At 34.8% G+C, this 26,358-nt stretch overlaps 1 protein-coding gene across 2 annotated transcripts in view; it reads left to right on the top strand.

Moving 5' to 3' along the window:
- LOC109066953 (gamma-aminobutyric acid receptor subunit pi-like) overlaps positions 1–26,094 on the top strand; it is a 44,759-nt gene extending 18,665 nt beyond the window's left edge. For both annotated transcript variants that reach the window (XM_042737610.1, XM_042737609.1), the window contains exons 3-10: positions 15,595–15,707; positions 16,425–16,492; positions 17,411–17,628; positions 18,939–19,021; positions 22,618–22,755; positions 23,776–23,928; positions 24,407–24,600; positions 25,090–26,094. In XM_042737610.1, the coding sequence (XP_042593544.1) occupies positions 15,595–15,707; positions 16,425–16,492; positions 17,411–17,628; positions 18,939–19,021; positions 22,618–22,755; positions 23,776–23,928; positions 24,407–24,600; positions 25,090–25,449 (1,327 nt within the window). In that variant the 3' untranslated portion in view covers positions 25,450–26,094. The remainder of the gene's footprint in view (positions 1–15,594; positions 15,708–16,424; positions 16,493–17,410; positions 17,629–18,938; positions 19,022–22,617; positions 22,756–23,775; positions 23,929–24,406; positions 24,601–25,089) is intronic.
- The last annotated feature ends 264 nt before the right edge of the window (positions 26,095–26,358 follow it).

Below are 26,358 nucleotides of genomic sequence, written 5' to 3'. Positions count from 1 at the left end.
CTTGTTTATTTAAATAATTTTCCTGGTGTGGTGATTTTCCAGACGGTTAACTATATTCTGATGAAACACGCCGAGCGTCCGGTCCAGGTCTGAAAATCATTGCACCTTCCACCAAAAGTAAAATAATGAAAATACTTTCTTCAAAATAAAATACTTTCTTCAACTAGTACTCATAGGGGTGGGTATAAAATATAACATTTATTATTATTAAAATATTAGTAAATGTAAATGTGTATATATATATAAATGTATATATTATATATTTATATATTGTCAATTTTAAATATTTTAGATTTTTAATATATATTTATTTTCTGTTTTTGTCATTTTTATATATATATATATATATACATACATATATATATATATATATATATATATATATATATATATATATATATATATATATATATATATATATATATATATATATATATATATAATTAAGATGTGTTCTATATATTTAATATATATTTTTCAGTTTATTTTATATATATATATATATATAGATTATCCATATTTTTTGTGCAACACCACAAATGTTTCTTCACATCATTTGAGCAAAACTTCCCTGAAACATTCCCTCGGCTTAAAAAAAATCCATGAATAATTTCACAAATGCAGTCCAAACATAAAGACAAATCGTCAACTGTTCTCCCGTATGAATAGCGCTCGGCTGATATTTACACTGCTGAATGTAGTAATGATTTCTCTCAGGAGCACTTACTGACATGAAGGATGCACTTATTGCTGAATTAATAAGCAGAAAATATTCTCTCAGGTAAAAATGAGCTGTCAGTGTGTCCGAACTCTCAGCGTGTTCAGAAACGCATTCAGCCGGTGATTGTTTCCTATATTGTGAATCTCAAAGGGATTTTGTGCGTCACACTCCCGCTGCGTTCGCTTAATAGACTTTCAGTTGAATGCTCACTTAACAGAGCGTCTTGATTGCATGGTTCTTTTATTCTCTACTTGTAGTAAATGTGATTTGGAGGTTGCATACATCCCACCAATGACAGCAGCTGTAGCGTTCCTATCATAAAGATGTGGCCACATATTAACGATAAAGTGGACAATTAAATGTTGTTTAGTCAATATTAAACAAGGATTGGATCACGCTGTAAAGTTTGAAAACATACTGCGGTTGGCACAGGCATTTGATATAATACCTAATGTAAATAAGTTATGATTATATTATTACATAATGTATTTGAACTGTTTTGTTCAGTGAAACCATATTATAGCTTGGTTCAAATAAAAATATAAAAAACAATTATTATTGTCTCATTGCTATTATTTAATAGTCATTTTAACGTCTATTGTTCGTGTAGGTCTATATTTATTATCACAAAAAAGATCCTTTTACTCTATTAATTATAAGAATAATCAACCGATTACTCGATAGCCAAAATTATTGTTAATGACATCTCTAAAATGTATTACAATTTTATTAATAATACTGCCATATTTCTTCCATCAGAAATTTGGTGTTCCTATATTTTCTAGATTTCATTTTTTTACGGTTTGATCAAATGTTAAAAATAAAAAAAGTGGAATTCATAAAACTTTAAAACTTTAATAATTCATTACAATTTTAACAATAATAGTGATATGTTGAATTTCTTTAATCATTTCAGAAATTCTAGATTTTTGAGTTTTTTTTTAATAGTTTTATCAAATGTTAATAATCAAAAGTGCATAAATATGAATGCATACAACTTTAACCATTTAATTCATCTTTTAAAATGTATTTAAATTAAATGTAAACAATTCCTTTCATTTTGTTTGTCAAACAAAATAAACCGGAATAAAAATTGTGTGATATTCCCAAACCAATAAATGTCATCTGGAGTTGGATGCTGTCTGTGTTGTTCATCCTACGCTAGATTTTCATGAAGTGAGCGGTTGTCAGTGCATTGATCAAGTGTTGCATGTGTGTTTTTGGATGTTGCTGTGCTTTGAGTAGTTGCATGCTGAATTTAATATTTTTTTTCATTTGTTCAGAACGTATAAATCAGAAGTGAGCTGATACCTGTCCTGAAGTAGGTCAATCCACACAATATTGCTTCGAGACACTCGTTAAAATATTCAGATGATTCATGCCATGTCATTATTCGTCTACCAAATGCAATCTTTGGATAATTTCCAGCAGATCTGAGACTCTTCCTGCTCTTCTCTGTCCCGAGGAGCCGTCTCATTCCTGCACTGGCTGTCTGTGTCCTCGAGGACATGTATAATATCGCAGGTGACACGTCTCCTGGACTCCCACACAGTCCGGGAAGCTCTGACACGCTGTGAGAAACAGGCTGGAACTCACACTCGCTCATCACTCAGGTTTTATTCTGCTTATGTTTTATTATAACCTCACTGTAAACGGAGAGACATTAGAGATGCATTTCTCTGAACACTCTGAACTCTTCTCTACATTTGTTACATTTATGTTCAGTTTAGTTCAGTTCCTGTCATGTCTGTTATGAGCTCTCATTAGTTACCTTGGTTTCTGATTAGTTTATCCTGGTCCAGCTGTTCCTGTTTAGTTCCCTCATTTACTGTGTGTGTGTGTGTGTGTGTGTGTGTGCGTGTGTGTGTGTGTGTGTGTGTTTATAGTCCTGATTCTGTTCTATCCTTTGTCGGTTATTATCTTGTGTTATGTGTTGTTCTATTCCCGTATTCTCCATAATATTTGGAAGTATAAATATTGCAGTCCTCATTCCTCGACAAACCCTGACAACCTGTAGTTGACTTAGTTTTGTTTGGCGCCATTAGAGGAGATTTAAAGGGTTAATTCACCCCAAAACGAATATCTTGTCATTAATTACTCTCCCTCATGTCTTTCTGGACCTGGGAACATTTCAGTTGTGTTGCTATCTATGCAGGGTCTCTCAGATTTCATCAAAAAATATCTTAATTTGTGTTCTGAAGATGAACGGAGGTCTTACGGGTTTGGAACGACATGACGGTGAGTAATTAATAGATTTTTCATTTTTGGCTGAACTATCCCTTTAAGTACAGTTATCTGGGACCGCAGCTTTAATCAGTTTGTGATCGTATAAGAAGTGCCTAGGGCTTTATAAAATCTGTTTTATTTTTAAATTTCACGTTTTCCATTTTAGTTTTCATTTTATCCAGTTTAATTAAAATGTGATCATCAATAAGATGTCTATGTAATCAATTAAATTTACAAAATTGTAATAATGTAACAATACCGTATGAATTTTTTTTTTTTTTCAGAAATTCTTCAGTTTTTTCCATAAATTCCATGTTTGCCATTTTAATTTTTCTAGACTTAGTTTTTTTTTTTTTTTTTAATTAAATGTTAATAATCAAAAATGATGTCTAAACTTTAACACTTTAATAATTTATTACAGTTTAAAAAAAATAGTACTGCACTATTAATTAATTAATTTTTTCAGAATTTTTTTTTTTAAATCCACAAATTCCAAATTTTCTGTTTTAATTTTTCTGTATTAAGTTTTTAAGGGGTTATTAAATGTAAATCATAACATTTTAATAATTTTTTACATTTTACAAAATAATAGCACCCTGATTTTATTTTATTTTTTCCAGAAATGTTTCCAAAATTTTAATTCTAGATTCTTTGTTTTATGATTTAATATAGATGTATTATAAAATAATAATAAAAAAAAAAAACTGTGGTAATCAAATGAATGCGTAAAACTTGAACAGTTTAATTAATCTTTTAAAATGTAATCAAATTAAATTGAAACAATTCATTTCATTGTTTGGCAAAAAAAAAATAAAACATGAAAAAAAATTGTATATCCCTTAACCAATAATGTTTTAATAAACTGTGTTAGTATCATTGTTATTGTTAAAGAAGCACATTCAACTGTGCAACAGTAAAATAAATATGTTATACAATGTTTTACAGTGTAATTTCTTCAAGTTAAACCAAAGTTTTATTTTGCTAGGTTGTAGTGAAGACCTTTGAGTTTCTGTGTTTCTGACAATAGTTTTTGTTCAGATGAATAGCAGTATTTATTTATTTTTTTTAGATTTGATATATTTACAGTCACTAGTCTAGTATTTGATTAAGTGAACAGCAATGAATGTATTCATCCAAATTCAGTGTTCAAATGATTTCCATCCGTGTTTTCAGACTAAGTGCCCCGTTTCTGTTGAGAATCACTGTCATGTAAGACACCGATGCTGCTGATTCTCATCTAAATGTCTGACGGTTTGCAGACACGTGTTTATATTTAGCTGCACAGAGAGACACACAACTAAATGTTCAGATTAAAATGCATGACAGTAAGAGACACTTATCACATCCAGAACAAATGGACAAATGAGACGAAGTGACGTGCTGAACACTTCACATGGTTTCTCAGTGTTGTAAGTCGCTCGAGAGGAGTGACAGTAATCTTCCCAAATCTGTGAGTCTTCCAGGAGCGTCTGAATGGTATCGGAGGATAACGACAGCGCAGGCAAACAGCTCACAGACATCAGAATGCACATGCGTGGCGTAATCAATCCACTGCAGCTGTCTGAGTGCATTCACAGCAGGTGTATTCTTATCTGCGTCTGTTTCTTCACTGAGTCCAAGCCATTCAGATTTAATTCATCGCTGTCGCCCTTGAGAGAGGTTTCTGAGCCTGTTGGCTTACCGGAGAGCCCTGTGTAATATGTGTGAAATCTTTTATTTCTGTTATCACTATGGCTATTTGACTTATAGCAGTTGTGAAGTGTATCTATCTTCGTATAATATATATAGATATATGAAGAGACAGTAGATCGTCTTTAACTCGCTTTATTCAGCATGAAGCAACCGCATACACCAGAATCTCTCTCTTGTGTTATCTCTCTGTATGTCCATCACCCATACGTAAGCCCTGACGTATATCCAATCACAGAGCATAACTGGTTCACGTGACATCTCCCCCTTTAAGTCTAAGGATTCATACAGTATTAAACAAAACAACTGTTTCTCAGAAACATACCCTGAAATTACTTTTCGGTCTAAAACACAATATTTTCCATATTCTCTTTTTTCCAAAAATGTATTAAATAAACATAAGAACTCTTATTCTATTTATCAATATTATTTTTAAACTTGCTGTTTAAGTAGACATTAACAAAATACATCTGAACAAGCAAATATAAACAAACATTCTTCTCAGACCTTCCCTTTCGTCCTTCAACATAAGTGGTCTGTACTCATTTGTGAACATCACTAGTTAACTCATTTCTTCTGACTAGTAAGTTAACTTGACGGCAGGTTTCACAACACGTCCAGAGCGTGTTCTCAAAACTCTGGGTGACGATGTTAAAACTACCAGTCTCTGAATTATTTTGAGTTGGACAGGTAGCTGATGTTATGCTGCCCGGCGGGTTGGAGACTTTTGGTGATTGTGTTGGAGAGTCGTTCCTTTCTTGGTTGACAATCTGCAGGTGCCTCCGGTTTCGTCTGATGGTGTCTCCTTGTGGCGTTTTCACCACAAACGAACGGGGAGTGGAACACGAAGCCTGAATCACCCCGGGTGCCTCTCCATGTCTTTTCTGAATCTGTTTTCAGTCGCACTCTGTCTCCGACACCTAAGGCGGGAAGCTGCTTAGCTGAGTATCTCCCGTTGTAGGTGTTTTCGTAGGCCTGCTTAGCTTTGGCATCTGTCTGCCTGACTGTAGACAGATTTGGCCATGACGGTCTCAACTGATGGTGGAGCTTGGGGACTGTGGTTCGCAGTCTCCTTCCCATGAGGAGTCTGGCTGGGCTTTCTTTTGTCGGCTCCGTAGCGGTGTCCCTGTAGATCAGGAAAGCTAGCTGGGGGTCTTGTTGCCTAAGGATGCTTTTAGCGGTCCTGACAGCTCGCTCCGCCATCCCATTAGCTTGGGGATAATATGGGCTTGATGTAGTATGCTGGATGTCATACTTAGATGTGAAGTCCTGGAACTGCCGTGAGGTGAACTGTGGGCCGTTATCCGTAATCAGCTCTTCAGGTATCCCGAACCGTATAAATATGCTCATCAGCTTACTTATAACTGCTTCACTCGTGGTCTGGGTGAGACTTAATACTTCAAGCCATCTTGAATAATAGTCAATAACAACCAGGAAGTGCTTTCCTTTAAACTCACAAAGATCTGCAGCTAGTTTTTGCCACGGGAGTTTCGGCAAAGGCGTTGTAATGAGTGGTTCCCGGCTTTGGCTTGGTTTGTGCTCATTGCAGTGTGGGCATGAGGACACTTTCTCCTTTACTGCATGGCTTATCTTTGGCCACCAGATGGCATCATTGTATCTCTCCCTGGATTTGTTTAGGCCTTGATGCCCATGGTGGATTCTCTCCAGCATCTCAGTTCTCATTATTTGTGGGATTACTATTTGGTTTCCCCTCTTTTTACCAGTCCATTATGCTCACTGAGACTACTTCTCTCCATAAAATAATCTAGAGCAGGCCTCACGACATCCTTTCTGTATCGTGGCCAGCCAGACTTAATGTATTGTCCGACTTTCTGCAGGGTTTCATCCTTCTCTGTCTCTGCTTTTATGCGCTCCAGCACTGTTTTAGGCCTTTCCAGCTCTGCGATGGAGTCCACATATGCCTGGATGTCCTCACTCAGTTTTTGTGTCGTCCACTTTTGACTCTGGGTGCCTTGACAACACATCAGGTACTATCAGGTTTTTTCCTGGGATGTACTCAGCGACTGGATTGAACTTCATTAGGCGGATCAGAAGTCGCTGACACCTTAGTGGAGTTTTGTCTAGGTCTCTGTGGTTGATGAGTGTCACCAGTGGTTTATGGTCCGTTAGTAGTTTGTAGCCTTTCCAGACCACACAGATATAGATAGAACTTTTCTGAGGCCCATACACTAGCAAGACACTCCTTTTCTATTTGTGCGTACTTCTTTTCCCGCTTCATTTAGTGTACGAGAGCAGTAGGCTACCGGTTTAAGTGTGCCTCCATGATTTTGCATCAGTACCCCTCCTAATCCATAACTGGATGCGTCAGCACCTACTACGGTGGGCAGTTTTGGATCAAAGTACTGAAGAACGGGTGCAGAGGATATCACGCGACTTTACTTTCTGGAAGGCTGCTTCTTGCTGCGAGTCCCCACACCCATGCTACTGCATTCTTTAACAGCTCGTTAAGGGGATGAAGGATTTGTGACAAATTGGGTATGTATCTGCCGACATAATTCACCATACCAAGTACTCTTTTTAACTCACTCACATTTGTAGGTGTCTCCAGAGCGGTGATGGCAGACACTCTTTCTGGGCTTGGAGGTTACGCCCTCTTGACTGATGACCTGGCCCAAGAAGTGAATGGAAGCCTGCCTGAACTTACACTTTTGGCGGTTAAGTTTTAAACCAGATGCACGGATTGTCTCCATCACCTTTTTCAGGCGGCTGTTGTGCTCTTCCAGAGTAGCTCCGAACACAAGAATATCATCCATATAAACGACTGTGCCCTCGTGATCATGCAGTAGTTCTTGCATCCTCCTTTGGAATATTTCTGGTGCTGATGTTATCCCGAATGGGAGCCGTTTAAAACAGTATCGACCATTTGGTGTTATAAAGGTTGTTAATTTTGAGCTTTCTTCATCCAGAGCCATTTGCCAAAATCCACTGGCAGCATCCAGAGTTGTGTACACCTTACTTCCAGCCAGTTTGTGTAAGATGCTGTCTGTGGTCGGCAAGATGAATTTTTCTCTTTTCACGTTCTCGTTTAGTTTAGTGAGACCTACACAAATTCTTACTTTACCGTTTGGCTTTATCACAGGCACCATAGGCGCTACCCATTCTGTAGGCTCTGTCACGCGCTCTATTATGCCATTTTCCTCCATTCGCTTAAGCTCCTCCTCTACTTTAGGTAGCAGCGGAATGGGTATGCGGCGAGGGGCTACAACGCTGTATGGCTTAGCATTTTCTTTTAGGACTATTTTTATGGGGTCTCCCTTAAGCAGCCCTAATTCCCCAAACACACTGACTTCTTCAATGTGTTGTATTAGACCCAGACGAACACCGACAGATCTACTCAGTAAATTATCACAAGTAGACTTTGCCACTATTACTCTAAAGTAACAGTCTGTTGTTTTTTCTTCCTTTTGTCTCTTGCGTCTTAGCTAGGAATTGCCCCAAATGGACCACTTTTCCTCCTGGACTTTCCAGTTTAGAGGTGACTGGACTAAGTTTCGGCTTGACACGGAGGCTGCTATATGTAGCCTCATTTATTATTGTCGTGTCAGCACCAGAATCAATCTTGAAGCTGACTGGAGTATGGCATATCACTAGTGTTGTGCGCCATGGTGGCTCTGTATCTGTGATGACTTCATCCACTGTAGCCTCATTCTTGGTCATAGTCTCATTTATTGATCCTAAGAATAAGCTGTCTACTTCTTCAGTCACTTCTTGTATCATTCTGGTTTTGCATTTGTTTGCGAAGTGACCAATTTTGTGGCATTTGTTACATTCTTTGTCTTTAGCTGGACATTTGTCTCTTGCATGTCTGCGCCCACATCTACCACAGTTTCTCTTTTCATTTTCTTTTCGTCCTCCTGCTGCCTCATATTGTGTTTTTTTTCCACTTATTTTTATAAACTTTTGATTTCACTTCATCAACGTGCCCTGATGCACCAGCCTCGCTGTTCTGTTGCTTCACTAACTCAGAATGCCTGGCCATGTCAACTGCTTTCTTCAGAGTAAGGTCACTTGTCATTTGTAGCTTCAATGAAAGATCTTTGTCTTTAATCCCTATAACAAGTCTATCTCTTATTTCCTCCTCCTTTTCATGAAAGTCACAGTGGGCTGCGAGTTCATACAAGTGCCTTATATACTGTTCAACGGACTCACCCGCCTCTTGCGTCCGCGAATGAAAACGTGCTCTCTCAAAAATCACATTTCTTTTTGGCACGAAGTGCGCGTCAAACAGCTTCAGCACTTGGTCAAAATCCTCCTCCTCTCCCTCGTCGTCATCTGGCGAGACGAATGAATTGTACACTTGCTCTGCCTCCGGGCCCATAGAATAAATCAGTGCGCTGACCTGAACATCGGCTGGCTCTTTGTTAAGCTTCGTTGCTATTCGATACCGGGAGAAGCGTTGTTTCCAATCGGGCCAATCCTCCGGTTTAGCGAAGTTAAGCTGCTCCGGCGCCGAAAACTTTGCCATCCTGTCCGGTTTTCTTCAGTCAAACTACTTCCTTCAGTCAGCGTGCTGTGTCGGTTCACTTCTGACACCATGTGAAGTGTATCTATCTTCGTATAATATATATAGATATATGAAGAGAGACAGTAGATCGTCTTTAACTCGCTTTATTCAGCATGAAGCAACCGCATACACGAGAATCTCTCTTGTGTTATCTCTCTGTATGTCCATCACCCATACGTAAGCCCTGACGTATATCCAATCACAGAGCATAACTGGTTCACGTGACAGCAGTGTCCAGTGTTTCCTATACATTGAGTTATTTGAATAAAATGAGCGCTTCACGTTTTAGAATTAAAATGCAGCGCGGGTGTTTTTATATGAATGTATCTTTGAAAAGAACTGACTGTTTTAATGCCTGATAAAGTAGCGTTTGTGAGCAGTGCTTATTTGATTACAGCCGTTACCGGGGGAAACCAATGTATCTCTGCTCCAACAGCGCCTCCTGCTGGCAGAGAATGAATCTGCAGTCTGTGTGAAACACTGGTGTCTGTCAGTAAACATAAACAAAAAGCATGCTTCAGAACTGTTTTGAGAAGGTGCTTAAGTTTTGAGCCATGTATTATTACTCTGAATTGGGCTACTACTACTATTACTATCTTGTGCCCTGCAATAATAATTTGCTCAAACTCACTTTTATGAGAAAAAAAGAAAAAAAAGAAAAAAAAGAAAGAAAATCGGCCAAACATATCGGCCCAAAAAATCAGCACCATATATCGGCCATCGGCTGCCCTGATTTCTATATATACGCATCAGCCAGTGAAAAACCCATATCGTCGACCTCTAGTGGAGAGTTTGCTGTACTGTTTATATCACCATAGATGTTTTTTGCAGAGATCTTGTGGGAAGGATGCATGTAATTCAATCTAGGGTTTTATGAAATCTGTTTTATTTTTTCCCAAATTTAATGTTTTCCATTTCTGGATTCTGCTTTAATGGTTTGATTTTGATTTTAATAATCAAAAAGGATGTCTAATCAATTGACTTCATAAAACTTTAACAATTTAATCATTTTTAAATCAGAATTTAACAATAATAGGACCTCACTGAGTCTGTTTGAAATTCTAAATTTCCATTTTATTTTATTATTATTTTTTTTTATGATTCCATTTTAATGGTTTAATTACTTTTGAATAATCCGGGATGTCTAATCTGTTGAATTTAAAAAAAAATTAAACAATTGAATAATTTACTATAACTTTAACAATAATAAGGCTCCTAGAAATGTTTTGATTTGACTGAATTCTGTTTTGTGAATTAATACAAATTATTCTCAAATAGGTGTTAATCAAATGAGTGCATTTGTGATCATATCAGAAGTGCCAGCCTTATGAAATCTGTTTTTATTCTTTTCTGGATTTCCATTTAAATAGTTTAATTTAAATTTTAATAATCACAAGGAATGTCTAATCAGTTGAATTTACCAAACAATTTAATAATTCAATCATTTCTTACAATTAACATTTTAAATCGATTCTGTGGTTTATGATTTCATACAAATTATCTTTAAAAAGGTGTTAAATGAATGCATAAAACTTTAACAATTAAATTAAGCTTTTAAAATTGTAATCAAATGAAATTAACTATTGCTTTTGTTTTTGGGGGAGAAAAGAGTTCTGCACAATAGAGGTTTATGTTTTACAGTTTAAATGCAAGAAAAATAGTGTTCCTTAAAAATATCTGTTTTCATAAAACACACACACACACACACACACACACACACACACACACACACACACACACACACACAAGATAAACCAACACACACACACACACACACACACACACAATTATTACTTTGAGCACATTCTACTGTACACTAGTAATATATTTGTCATAATTTATTCTAGTTAAACCAAACATTTAAACTTTTATTTTGGGTTTGTAGTGAAGCTCAGCGACTCTCAGTGAGTATGTGACACTGGTTTTATCAAATGCAATGATGAAATGCTGGTGAAGTGACTCTCAAATGCATGTTGTCTGAATTGGTGAAGAATCAAAAATTACTGCAAATCTAATGAGCAACGGATGGATGGACTGGTGGAAGGATAGATGGATGTAAAACATCCTCAAGGTCAACAGTGATGAATATGAAATGATACATCACCTTAACGAGCTGTAATAATGGCTGTTTTATGTCAGTGATGTCATGGTCTGTGAAGCGTTTACTGCAGTAGGGATTGAATCTTCAGCTCTACATTGATTAGATGTTCTCAGATCCGTCCATCCAGAACCACAGGAACATGAGACCGGTTCTGATCTGAAGGGAATCACGAGAAAACACAAGGTTCATCCTCTTCATGGATGATGGGAGAGGATAGTTTGTATAGTTTGACCCTTCCTCTTGTCTAATATACGCTGTCAGATATGTGTGACATCAGACTCGACTTGGACAGAGAATTCTCTGTGGAACAATCTGAATAATGTTTTTATTAAATAGTGAAGGTGTGGTTTGTAAAGGCTGACATTGCGGTTTGTTCCTCACACAATTCTTTAATGCTGCCTTTTTGAAACCGCAGACGAGCTTCTTCTATTTAGATGAATGGAAATACTGGCGTAAAGCTTTTCTCCAGGTCATGTATAGACATTATTGCGTGCGCTTTTTGTACCTATAAGTCATGCAACTTTGAAGTCTTTACCATGTTAATCAATTTCTGTCAAAATATGTACCGCAGTTGTTCTATATCTATCTATCTGTCTGTCTATCTATATATGTGTGTATATATATATATATATATATATATAATATATAAAATTCTAATTTATCAGAGAAATCTGTTAAAGAAAAACATGTAATTCTCCAACATCATAACCAGCCATACACACACACACACACACACACACTTGACAAAACCAGGCCTTTTTAAAGGGCTGTCAGTGTGTCACCTTGATGCTCATGACCTCCTCAGCACCTCCAACATCAAACCAGCCTGTTAGACGAGGACTGAAGCCAGAAGAGATGAAAGACACTAATGATGTGAGGCTCTGTTTTACATGTCTGTGCTGGAGAAATGCTGTACCTTCAGGTCAGATGTGGAGAATCAATGCATTCCTCTGTTAAATACGTTTCCTGAAGTGATTTACTGTAGGGATACATTTTTTGCAGTGCATCCATACTGCCCTGTTTTTGGCAGGTTTATTTCTATGCAAATACAAATGCATGCATCTACCAAATCATTGTCTGCTAAATCATTACAACAGGTTCTGGAGGAATGAATCCTATTTGCAGATGAATCCGTCCCAATTACATGATGTTCAGATGGCATTAACAGTAGAAGTGAAGGCATGATCCTCAGATGAGCGGCTGTCAATCACAGAATCATACGAGCTGATATGAGCTGATTTCACTGCTGCATGACTTCAGTCCAATCCAAAAATAAAAATAAAATGCTCCTTTCATGTCTGAAGTTGTCTGCTGTTTCTCTTGCATCCCCCTCTTTTCTAAATTTAATCGTTAAGAAACAAAAGCTGTCAGATTGTCTGTTAGAAGTGCTGCTGTGTTTATTTTAATGAGTGCATCTAAAGAAAAAAAACCTGTCATGAAGTCTGGGTCATATTTTACCCAAAATCAAAAGCAAAAGTTTTTATCTCGAGGAAAATAGACTATTTTAGGACCGGTAGGATTTCTTTACATTTTTGATATTTCAATTGTCTAAAAGTGTAAAAACAAAAAATCATCTAAAGTGTAAAAAAATTCTAGTTATGAAGAAGGTAGCAATACAAACAAATACATAAATAAAAATCTTTTGATGCCAAATAGGCTTCATTTTCTGATTAATTCTTTTTTTGTTTGTTTTATAAATATAAATGTTTATTTATTTATTTATTTATTTATTTTTTATTGTATCATATATATATAAAGTAATTAAGGGAGAAAAAGACAATTACAAGTGATAAACAAAAAAGTATTTTCAGTATCTGAGAGTGATTTAAGTTTACAGTTTACAGACAATCATAGTTATGGGTTTTTCTTTTTTCCTCAGCATTATTGCCGTTTGATTATATCCGATGTGATCATAGACAGCGGCAGCTTTAATAGGCTGCATTCACACTAATGCACAGATCACAGAAAACATAACTGACTGTGTTTACATCAATTTCATATCATGAAAGTGTTCAGAGATGCAGGTGCATTTAAACTCAGCCGCGATCGAGCTTCAGGACAAACACGAAGCGCACGTGAAAGTGTGCATCTAATACATTCTGCATTCAAATCGGCATAAATGAAGCACATCTAAAGTAAAAACCAAGTTAGAATAGATTCAAGAATCGTTGAAGAGAGAACCGCGATGCATCGGAGAATCGATATTTTCTCCCATCTCTAGTCCTGACTGTGTAATGAAAGCAAATCACTGTCAGATTCGGAGCTGGAGAGGTTCTTCTGATCCCACACACGACCTACAGGCCTGGAAGAGAAACACAGACACAAACACTCCTGTGTGTGTGATAAAACACACTCCGTATCCACTGCCACTCATCACACACACACACACACAGAGATCCATCTGAACACTGCTGTGGTTGTCAGGTGTCACACCTGTTAAACACCTGAGTAACGAGGCGGAGGAGCTTTCTGGAGCAAACGAGGGTTGGTCTTGCGAGAGCGGTTCGGATCGTGTCTCTTGGCTGTTTGTATAGTGTCCTACTTTATTTTCAGTCAGTATTTATCTGCACAACAGTTTCTCAGATGTTGCTCTTCTACAGATCGAGGAAGTTGTCATTTATGTTTCAACTTTCTGAGATGTTTGTGGTGAAATTTCTTTTTGGACGTATTAAATATAGACACAAACGAGTACGGTAAGCTAATCTAGTAAGAAACGCACTTAAACATTTTTTGATCTTGGAACAGATATAAATGTTTGAGTTCTCTACGCTCTGAAACATTTAAGTTTTCTGCTTTTTTTCTCCTTCATCCCTCAGGCCTTCAGCACGATCACTTGGATTATTTTTGATTATTTTTGATAACAGCAACTTAAAAGCATTAAGCCATATCTTTATCTGCAGTAACTTTAGCATGCTTTGATTAAAAAATGTTCAAATCGCAAAGGCTGTGAGTTCATGAAATTAAAATATGCACTGCGTGTTTCAGAGTGAAGTGTGGCACTGTGTTTATGAACACGCGAGCACAAACATCTTCCCAAACTTGTAATGAGAAGCGCTTATCTACAAAGAGTGAAGCTTTAAGATCTAATTTTGATTGTTTAACATTTGAAAATTAAGAAATAAAAACAGCAATATATATATATATATTTATTTATATATATATATATATATATATTATATATATTGCTGTTTTTATTTCTTAATTAATTTCCATTTAAAAAAAAAAAAAAGAAAAATAAAAAAAAAATAAACAAACAATAAAATTTTAAATAAAAAAAAAAAAAATTATATTATTATTATTTATTTTTTTTATTTATAGTTTCCATGTAAAATATAATATCATCAAGATAATGATGATCCTATTTTTCTTAAATACTATTTTTTTTATTTTACAGTGAAATGTTAAAATAGTAATAATAATACTTATATTATTATTATTATTATTATTATTATAGCCATACTATATCACAATTTTTTTTCCAAACTTTTTTTGTTTGTTTGTTTGTTTGTTTTACAGTCAAATATTAAAACAGTAATAATATTTATTATTTTCTTTTTCAATAATGATAATAATAATACTACTAATAATTAGTAGTAGTAGTAGTAGTAGTATTAATGTCTTATTAATATAAAATCCTACATTTTGGCCAAATTGTGTAAATACTCTTTTTTTAGTTTATAGTGAAATACTAAAATAGCAATAATATTTTTTTTTTCATTATTATTATTATTATTATTATTATTATTATTATTATTATGGCCATAATAATATATAATCACATCTCAGCCAAACTGTGTAGCTCTACAATCAAGCACAGATTTTTATCAGAAGAAAAAAAAAGAAAGTTTTTTTAGAAAAGGTTATTAGCACGTCTCGGTGTGTTGCTGTATTTACTGTACATCACACACATGCACAAGTCTCTGATGGCATCATAAATGCGCTTTAGTTTCTGCTGAAGGTGCAGGCGTATTTCTGCTGCTGTGTGTAAAAGCGAAACATGATGAAATCCGAGTGCTGATGGTATGTTTTCAGGTCCTCCACACTGACGGATCAAAGTAATCCAATTATGAAAATGAGATAATTTTACCCTCTCTCTTTCTCTCTCTCTCTCTCTCTCTCTCTCTCTCTCTCTCTCTCTCTCTCTATGTCTCTCTATGTCTCTCTATCTTAATGTAAGGTTGTTGTGGGATCTGAACACTGTTATCAGTGTGGGCCGCTGATTTTACTCTGAAACCAAACCGTTCATCAGCGATCTGCCCTGAAATAATGAGAGTGCAGAGGAAGCGAAGCCTTCTTTCTCTCTATTCATATTCCTCCGTGTTTCTCCCACAGGTTTCTGGAGAACTCTCTGCTCAGCGCCGAGGTGAAAGACGGAGAGATTCTTCCCCCGACCATCAAGAAACTGATGGAAGGATACAACAAATACCTCCGGCCTTTCTTTGACAGTAAGGACGTAATGGATGTTTAATGCCTGTGCGTGTATATGTGGGTGAACGGTGACTCACTCCCACATTTTCATTTAAAACAATTTGATTGATGCTTGGTTATGCTACACATTCAAATGAGAATCTAAGGCACAGAATCATCAATCAGGAAGTGAGAGAAAGATGCTCAGAAGTCAATAAAGACACGGTTTCGTTGTACGTAACAACATGCCAAGAGTTTAACTAACCTTCTCAGCAAGATTCTCTTTAAACTGCTGCTCTTTTTATTTGAATTAGCACTATAGCGCCCCTTGTGGCGACTCTGAGACATTACAAAAATGCAATAACATGCAATGGAGCCTGTGTAGCTCCCGAACAAATATGCATACTCGCATGTTATTTTAGTACAATTGAGATGTTATTGTAGTTTTTAGTTTTAGATTTTATTACTATTATTTTTATTATCATTTTTATTTATTTCAAATCTAAATCATTATATCGAATCAGTTCAGCGTTCTGGAAAAACTTTTTTTTTTTTATTTTTTTTTTTTTATTGCAAAATATAACCAACTATTGGGATTCGCAAAGAATGCATGAACTAAGCAAGTGTAAACCTAGTCACTTCAGTGTAAACAGCTGAGAGTTGCATCTTTATCAACGATTCTCTGAACTCTGAAGTATTGCAGAGCTGCAGATGTACGTGATGTTTACATGGCTTCTCTCGTCTCTGTTCTTCAGATGGTCCCGTCACGGTGGGCATGAGTTTAGACATCGCCAGCATTGATACGATATCAGAGATCAACATGGTGAGAAACACGCACCACACCTGGGAGTGAAATTAAAATATACAATAGTTTTCATGAATGATGACTTCAAAATTTGTTATGTGCTCATTATTATTTTTGATTGATTGATTGATTTATTGATTGACTGAATGATAATTGATTGGTTGATTGATTGCTCAAATTTTTTTGTTTTTGTTTGTTTTTTTAAATAATAAAAATTATTAATAAATATAAAATTTTTAAAAGTTTGTTTTTACATGATTAATAATGATAATAATAATTTAAAACAGAAATAATAATAATACATAATTTAAAAATATTGTTTAAAAATGCTTATTTTTATAATAATAATAAAAATAATAATAGTTATTATTATTATTATTATTATTATTATTATTAAAAGTAGTTTTTTTGTTTTTAAAAAAATAATAACTATTATTAAATATAACATTTTTAAATGTTTTTTTACATGATTAATAATGATAATAATAATTCAAAACGTAAATTATAATAATAAATAATAAAAATGTTGCTTAGAAATGCTCATTTTTATAATAACAATAATACTAATACAAAATATATAATATTAAAATAGTTATTATTATTTTTATTATCAATATTAATGTTTTTAAATAATAATAAATAATTAAATAAAATAATAAATTAAAAATGTTAAATTAATTAAAAAAAATTATAAATTAAAACAAAACAATAATAATAATTCAAAATAATATTAAAATATTCAAAAGAGGTTTAAGGGTTTGTTCATATTCTTAACCTCATGTATTAATCTTTGGATAATCTCACAGTTTATGTTGTTCTGTTCATAAAATGGGAAAATGTATATTTTTATTGTTTGCTAAATCTTTATGGATGCTGTGCTGTTGTATTATAAAAACTTCATTCGTTGCTGATCGAGCTGCTGTTGTTGAATGGCAGGATTACACGGCCACGATCTTCCTCCGGCAGCGCTGGACAGACGAGCGGCTTGTGTTTGACGGTAATAAGAGCTTGAGTCTGGACGGGCGACTGGTGGAGCTGCTGTGGGTCCCAGACACCTTTATAGTGGACTCCAAGAAGTCCTTCCTGCACGACATCACCGTGGAGAACCGACTGATCCGGATCTTTCCCAACGGAACCGTGCTCTATGCGCTCCGGTGAGGCTTTAGCACAGATGTATATATATATATATATATAGCTGTGAATCTGCTCGAGCTGGACTAATATTTAGTCTGAATTCAGTTAGTAATCTTTATATTTGTATTTACTAACAACAATAGTAATCATCATCATTTAAAATATTATTATTGTTATTGTCAATATATATATTTTTTAATCATGTATTATTATTCATTTATGTATTTTTTATTATTAATTATTAAAAATGACAGTAATGAGTAAGAATAATAAATATAAATAATTAAGTATACAATAATATAAGTAGTTATTATTACTGGTAATAGCAATAATAATATTCAGTTCAAAACTGGTTAAAAATGAATAACAATTCAAACTAAATAATTCTGAATTCAGTTTTGCATCTTATTTAAATATTTAGAGGATGTTTATTTAGTTTTTATTTAAAAAATAATAAATGACAAATAATAATAAATAACAAATTATTATAAAAATATTTATTATTATACATTCGTTTATGTTTAACGTAATAATAATAATAATACTTTTTATTATTTTGATATTATTATTATTATTATTATTATTTAAGCCATATTTTTATAGAATCAAAACATTTTTCCAAATCATGCAGCTCTACAAACAAGCACAGAATACCTGAATTTTTTTTGATAAATAACAAAACAAATTATTATAAAAATATTTATTATTATACATTTGTTTATGTTTTACGTAATAATTATAATAATACTTTTTATTATTTTGATATTATTATTATTATTATTATTATTATTATTATTATTATTATTATTATTATTATTATTATTATTATTATTATTTTAGCCATATTTTTATAGATTCAAAACATTTTTTCAAATCATGCAGCTCTACAAACAAGCACAGAATACCTGAATTTTTTTGATAAATAACAAAACAAATTATTATAAAAATATTTATTATTATACATTTGTTTATGTTTTACGTAATAATAATAATAATAATAATAATAGTTTTTATTATTTTGATATTATTTTGATATTATTATTATTATTATTATTATTATTATTATTATTATTATTATTATTATAGCCATATTTATATAGAATCAAAACATTTTTCCAAATCATGCAGCTCTACAAACAAGCACAGAAAACCTGGATTTTTTTTTTTTTTTTTAATTGCTTGGTTTAATGATGTTTAGATATCTTTTCCTGGAAAGCAAGACTAAAATACTGATAACGGATGGGATGTTCTGCAGTCTGTGTCTCTTTACCTTTCATTAAACATCAGAAATGATGAGAACATGTCGGTGTTTATGTGTTTTTCTCTGTAGGATCACCACGACTGTGGCCTGTAACATGGATCTGACCAAATATCCGATGGACAAACAGACGTGCACCTTACAACTGGAGAGCTGTAAGAAAACACGCATTTCCAGCTTTTGCTTCCCCAAAGTGTTGCTCTGACAACAACCTGATGTTTTTAGGCTCTTGTTTGTGACATCTGTACTCATACAACTGCACAATGTTATATATTTGATAAGAACATGTTGTGGTTGCATCCAAACACACCACATTACGTCTGTTTAATTTCCATGCATTGATATGCAATGTTGCATAAGATCGTTTATGTAAAGAAATGTTACAGACAGACAGAAACCAGTCCAAGATGCTCCTGTATTGATGTGTGTGTGGATTCAGGTCAATTTAGTTTCCCATGGAACCTGATTTGCTTTCGTTTGGCCCCTAAAGCTGCTTTCTCTTCGTGCTGACTTTATCTTTCTCTCTTCTGCCGTTCTCTGATCTCCTCGTTCTTCTCCAGCTGCCTGTGAGCTCTGGATGTGGATCTCTGGTGTTTATATAAGAGCAGCGGCTTAAAGAGTAGGAGGGTTCGAGGAGCTTCTTTAGTCTCAGTCTGTCACCCACAAATCTTTCTCTAATGAAACGACCGAGAGCTGCTTTTGAGAGGTTTTTTTTGGTAACACTTTACAATGTGTCACTTGTTGACTTTAGTTAATGTATTAACTAAGATCAGCAAACAATGAACAATACATTTATTAAACTATATATTCATCTTTGTCAATGTTAGTTAATAAAAATACAGTCGTTCAAGGTTTGTTCATGTTAGTTCACAGTAAATGCTGAAATGAACACTGACTAGGATTAATAAATGCTGTAGAAGTATTGTTCATTCTTAGTTCATGTTAAACTGATGAAGTTAACTAATGAACCTTGTTATAAAGTGGAAGCGTTTTGTTGTTGTTTGCATTATGACATTATTTAATAATTTTTCGACAGGTTTTCCAAAGAAAATAATTAGCAAAGTATTTTATATAAACATAATATGCAGTTATTTTGCTATAGATTTTCATGAAATATGATTTATGCAGATTTTGCTAAAAAAAGGCTAGATTTTTCACATTATTTATTTGAACAATCATATGAACATTTCATAATTATTTTGCAATTTTTACATTCGCAAGCATAATTTTTCATGAAATTATGATTTAAGCACATTTTCTCAAAAATTCTGAAAGTCAATTTTTTTCCTCATAGATTTTCCAAAGCAAATTATTTATACACCCTTTCATTTTTTTCTGCAGTTTTATTTATTTATTTGTTTGTTTTGCAATTTTTTACATGTATTTTACATGAAAATATTAAAGCACATTTTCTCCCAAATTCTGAAAGGCCAGAATTTTTTTTTTTTTTTCACACAATACACAATTTATTTATTTACACAATTTTTCATACGAACATAATGTGCAGTTCTTTTTCAATTATATTTTTTTATGAAACAACGATTTAAGCACATTTTGTCCCAAATTAGCCAGATATTTTTTGCTCAAATTTTCCAATTAGAATTATTTGCACAATCTTTTATATGAACATAATGCACAGCTCTTTTGCCATTTTTACAAGTTTCTTTTACTGTTAATTTAGAAATAATGGCTTTTGCTCACTGAGCTCTTCAGTTGCTTTGTGCATTTTTAAGAAAACGTGAAGTAATACCATCCCATGATACTGTATCTGTCACATATTTCTTCCAGAAGTTGTACATCACTTGTCTGAACACAAATGGCATCTTTTCGAACATTAAACCATCCATGCATTTGGCAGACGTTACATGCAATCTGACTTTTATTTTTGGAAATGTACAGTATTCAGCTTCATGTCGACGTTCGGGTCAAACGCTTCTGAAATTGAGCTCAAATATTTATACGACGTTTGACAGAAATGGTGAGACCGGCACAATGAAAGATTCTCCGTCCTCGTGGTGTCATATGCAGACTCGGTGGATTGAGATGTTCAAAGGAGGCTTTGTTTCAAATGAGGGTTTCTAAAGTCTCTTTGAATCATGGCCTTTCATCTAGACGTTATATTCGTGTGCCACGCAGTGAGCCACATCAAGACAGAACCCGCTCCCTGCAGTGCAGCATATTGCATGTCTTAATTGCAAAGTCGAAATCACAGTTTACTGTACAGATATATAAAGTGAGACGGCAGTGGCTCACAGTCGTGTGTGTGATTAGAAACACTCGGTCACGTGCTGTTCCTGTCCTCGGGGAGTCTGAGATCCAGAATACACATCTCACAGATGCTCAACATCTGATTACTGTCACACAGCGCCACCAAGAGCACACATACTGATATTACACACCCATACATGTGGAGTCACTACACATCAACATATGAAATCTAATGCTTAATATCTGAATGTATAAATAAATATGAATTAATTAGACTGCATTCATAATGTGTCCCTTATCAGATCACACCAGAACTGACCTGCATGCATCAAATTATCTTCTCTTGTTCATAATAACGTCATAAGAAAGAATTATTTAAAATCATTTAATCTGTTGTTAAAATGTTGTTTTTATGAAACTGCAAAAACATTGAACTTGTAGTCTTGCGTCTTTGGTTAAGCATTAATACTTTAATTTTTGTTTTCACTGAACAAAGCAAGTGTGAGAATTTATTAATATTAAAACAAATACACTACACATTTCTTTCTTTTAGAAATGAATACTTTTATTCATCAAGGATGCATTAAATTGTGACAGTAAAGACATTTATAATATTACAAAATATTTATATTTCAAATAAATGCTTTTTTTTTTACTTTCTATTCATCTGTAAATCATGAAAAATTAACGTATTACAGTTTTCATGAAAATATTGTGCAGCACGACTGTGTTCAACATTGATAATAATCAGAAATGTTTCTTGAGCAGCAAATCATCATATTAGAATGATTTCTGAAGATCATGTGACACTGAAGACTGGAGTAATGATGCTGAAAATACAGCTGCACATCACAGAAACAAATTACAGTTTAACATATACTCACACAGAAAACAGCTGTTTTAAATTATAATAATATTTCACAATTTTACAGGATTTTGAATCAAATCAGTTCAGCCCTGGTGAGCTGAAGAGACATTAACAAATCTAACCAATCCCAAGCTTTTGACTGAACATGTATATTTTTGCCCATTTCAGTGTAATACTTACAGTATATAGTGCAATTCATAAATGTGACCCTGGAGCACAAAAGCAGTCTTAAGTCTCTGGGATATATTTGTAGCAATAGACAACAATACATTGTGTGGGTCAAAATTATGGATTTTTATTTTATGCCAAAAATCATTAGGATATTAAATAAAGATCATGTTCCATGAAGAGAGTTCATAAATTTCCTACTGTAAATATATTAAAACTTCATTTTTTGATTAGTAATATACATTGCTAAGAACTTAATTTGGACAACTTTAAAGGTGATTTTCTCAATATTTTGATTTTTTAATTTATTCAGCTTTCAGATGATGCATAAATCTCAATTTCGAAATATTGACCCTTTGTCTGGTTTTGTGTTCCAGGGTCACAAATTGTCTGTGTATTGTATGATTCAAGGGTAAACTGACCATGCATGTTGATCTACGACGTGACATATCTGATTTATTTCCCACATATGAAAGTGTGATTTTTACATATGCTGTTTGTTCACAGGGGGTTATAACATCAATGACGTGATGTTTTACTGGGCGCGTGGGAACGACTCTGTGAGCGGTTTGGACACGCTGAGACTGGCTCAGTACACCATAGAGGATCATTATACCTCAGAATCCGAGGCCGTTTATGAGACGGGTACACAAGACCACAAACACACCACAGTTACACATCTAATGTCTGTGGAGCAGCTTATTAAACAACAGCAGATAATAACACCTGCTGCATCAGAAATTACACTGAGGTGGCCATGTTTCTTGTTTATGGCAGATTATTGCTTTGTGAGTTCAGCAGTGACTCCAGAACAATAATTTGCTCTAATACTTCAAAATGACCATCATTCCTGTTATTTTAAGAGTGGCATAGGCTATGTACAATCCTGTTCTGTACACACAGTTCAGTCATTTAAAGCAGTGACAAACACATTCTGCAATCAACTCGTGAAAAATGCAGGTAGTGAACACAACGTTTACAGAAATTCTATACAGTGTGTACGGAACCGAACTGAACTAGTTGTTAAAGGTGTATTTAAACATGTATCAGAGTTGTGAGTTTTCTGTATGTGCTGTGCAAGAAATCAAAGAGTATGTTTTGACTTTTTAATGTTGCCAGATCTTGCTAGAAAAGAACAGCAAGTAAGAACAAATCCAGATGCTTTATCTTGGAAATAAGTCACATACCAAAATGTCACGACCTGCACCTGCCTACTTTATTAACTCTGTAAACTGGATCACTTATTAAGCCAAGCTCAAACAATAAGCCCAAAGATGCTTAATAAGTGTCGCTTATAATAAGTGGACATGGCAACCATTCAAGAGCACACTCTACAAAATAGCCTTTCAAACCTAAACAAACATGACTCCTCTGTCAACAGTGGTTTAGTTAAAAACACTGAACATAATGAGTCTTTGGTTGGTAGTGGATACCAAAACGTTGCTATGGTGTCAACCATCGCAGTTACGAGAGTGAGTTCTGTTCCATACACACACAAAACTGGAATGATAATGTTATGGTTGTCACTCCTGAAACTTTACAGTGTGAACTTGGCCATAGAAACCACTCCAATAACTTCTTAATCTCTGATTTATTGATGGTCTTGAAGATTTTGTACTTGGACAGCATTAATGTTTTATATCACTACTTTGAATCTCCTCCCAGGAAATTATCCCAAGCTGATCTTTCATTTCGAGCTGAAGAGGAGCATCCTGTACTTCATCCTGGAGACGTACGTGCCGTCCAGCCTGCTGGTGGTGCTGTCCTGGGTCTCTTTCTGGATCAGCCAATCATCCGTCCCCGCTCGCATCTGCATAGGTACGGTAATGCTTTTCATTGGCTGTGCAATTTATATTTAAGAAAAATAAAATATGTTAACTAACTGAAAGCGAGAGTGACTCTGGTTTTCCTTGTTTAATACTGTAAAGCTGCTTGATTTAAGGCTATCTGTTGCATAAAGTACGATACAAATAAACCTGACTGGACGTGACTAGACTTTACTGGTGAACTTCAGAGCTCGTGCAAACATCCACACTGCTGTAATCAGATGTGTTTTTAACTGCTGCTTTCACACCGCGGTCAATTTTTGTTGTGTGTATTTTATTAATGAGAGGAAAGCATGCAGCTTATATTTACATATTCATCCAAACGCCCCTCGGCAGCTTCAGTTTTGGCTGCGTTTGCTCTGAAGTGCTGTCTTCTCTTGAATTGCTCGACTAATTGTTTCAGCCCTATTCAGAACTGGGCAGACAAGCCTCTCAGCTGACTCTGTGTGTCTTATTGGTGCGTGTTACAGGCGTGACGACTGTCCTGACGATGACCACACTGATGATGGGTGCACGGACATCTCTGCCCAACGCCAACTGCTTCATCAAGGCCATCGATGTGTACCTGGGCATCTGCTTCAGCTTCATCTTTGGAGCGCTGATAGAGTACGCTGTGGCCCACTTCTGCACGCTACACCACCCAGACTGCAACAACGCACTTATGGTAAGAGAGGAACATCATCATCATCATCATCATCATCATCATAGTGTGTTCTATACAAGATGTAGGTGACTTTTTTTTCTTCAGTAGAACAATAAATAAGATTTTTAACTGAAACAATGGGCATCGGTTCAACTAGTTCACTAAAAAGAATCAGTTCAAAAGAATGATCCAAGGACCACGGTTTCAGCTAAAAATCTTCCTTACTGTTATACTGAAGAAAAAAGTCACTTACATCTTGGATGGCCTGAGGGTGAGTAAATTAACAGCAAATTAAAAATTTTGGTAAACTATCCCTTTAATGTGACTTTTGCATGGGTAAGAACCACTCACAAATTCTTAAAATGTAAATTATAGTCATTATTGTTATTGTCATCATCATCATCGTAATCATTTATTGTTGATATCATCTCATCATACTTTTGGTCTTATTGATTTTCATGTTGAATTTCATTGCTCATTTTCTCTCGTCTCTGTGTTTCTTTCTGTCAGTACGGTCATCACATGCAAGAGTGTGAGGAGGAGATGAATGGCATCGTCACCACCATCGCCAGCAATTCTTTACGGCTAAAGCGGCGCAAAGAATCTCCGGCACCCACGCCCACCGCCGGTGGAGAGCCTGGCCTCGCACCCTCCAGCCCGACCGCCAGCGAACCCAAGACTGCCGAGGCCCCAGCAGAGCTCTTTAGCCGCTGTGCCAAAAACATCTCCGTCCTGAGGAAGATCCTGAGATCCATTAACTGCTGTCATGTGGAAAACCCACATTATATAGACAACTACTCACGGTTAACCTTCCCGCTGTCGTTCGTCATCGTAAATCTGCTCTACTGGACCTACTACCTGTACTTTTAACCATCACATCATGTTGAATCATTTCTGTGTGTTAGTAAGTACGATAATTTATGCGCGTGTGTCTGGAAGACCAGTAGAGACTCAACAGAGAAGGAGAATTATTAGGGTTGCACCGATATCAAATCTCTCAGCCAATACCAGTAGCCGATTATGGAGAATGATATTTGCCAATACCGATAGCTGATTATTCATAATAATACCTGCCAATACCAATAGTGATTATTCAGAATAATATTTGCCAACACCAGTAGTGATTATTCAGAATAATATCTGCCAACCCCAATAATGATTATTCAGAATAATATTTGCCAACACCAGTAGTGATTATTCAGAATAATATCTGCCGATACCAATAGTGATTATTTAGAATAATATCTGCCGATACCAATAGTAATTATTCCGAATAATATCTGCCGATACAAATAGTGATAATTTAGAATAATATCTGCCGATACCAATAGTGATTATTAAGAATAATATCTGCCGATACCAAAACAAATTATTCATAATAATATCTGCCAATACCAATAGTGATTATTCAGAATAATATTTGCCAACACCAGTAGTGATTATTCAGAATAATATCTGCCAACACCAGTAGTGATTATTCAGAATAATATCTGCCGATACCAATAGTGATTATTCCGAATAATATCTGCCGATACAAATAGTGATTATTTAGAATAATATCTGCCGATACAAATAGTGATTATTCAGAATAATATCTGCCGATACAAACAGTGATTATTCAGAATAATATCTGCCAACACCAATAGTGATTATTCCGAATAATATCTGCCGATAAAAATAGTGATTATTCAGAATAATATCTGCCGATACAAATAGTGATTATTCAGAATAATATCTGCCGATACAAACAGTGATTATTCAGAATAATATCCTGCCAAC

The sequence above is a fragment of the Cyprinus carpio genome, chromosome B13 (assembly GCF_018340385.1).
Source record: "Cyprinus carpio isolate SPL01 chromosome B13, ASM1834038v1, whole genome shotgun sequence".
In the NCBI taxonomy this organism is placed as follows: Eukaryota; Metazoa; Chordata; class Actinopteri; order Cypriniformes; family Cyprinidae; genus Cyprinus; species Cyprinus carpio.
The sequence above is the reverse complement of the archived record's forward strand: the minus strand, read 5'-3'. Positions and strand labels throughout refer to the sequence as shown.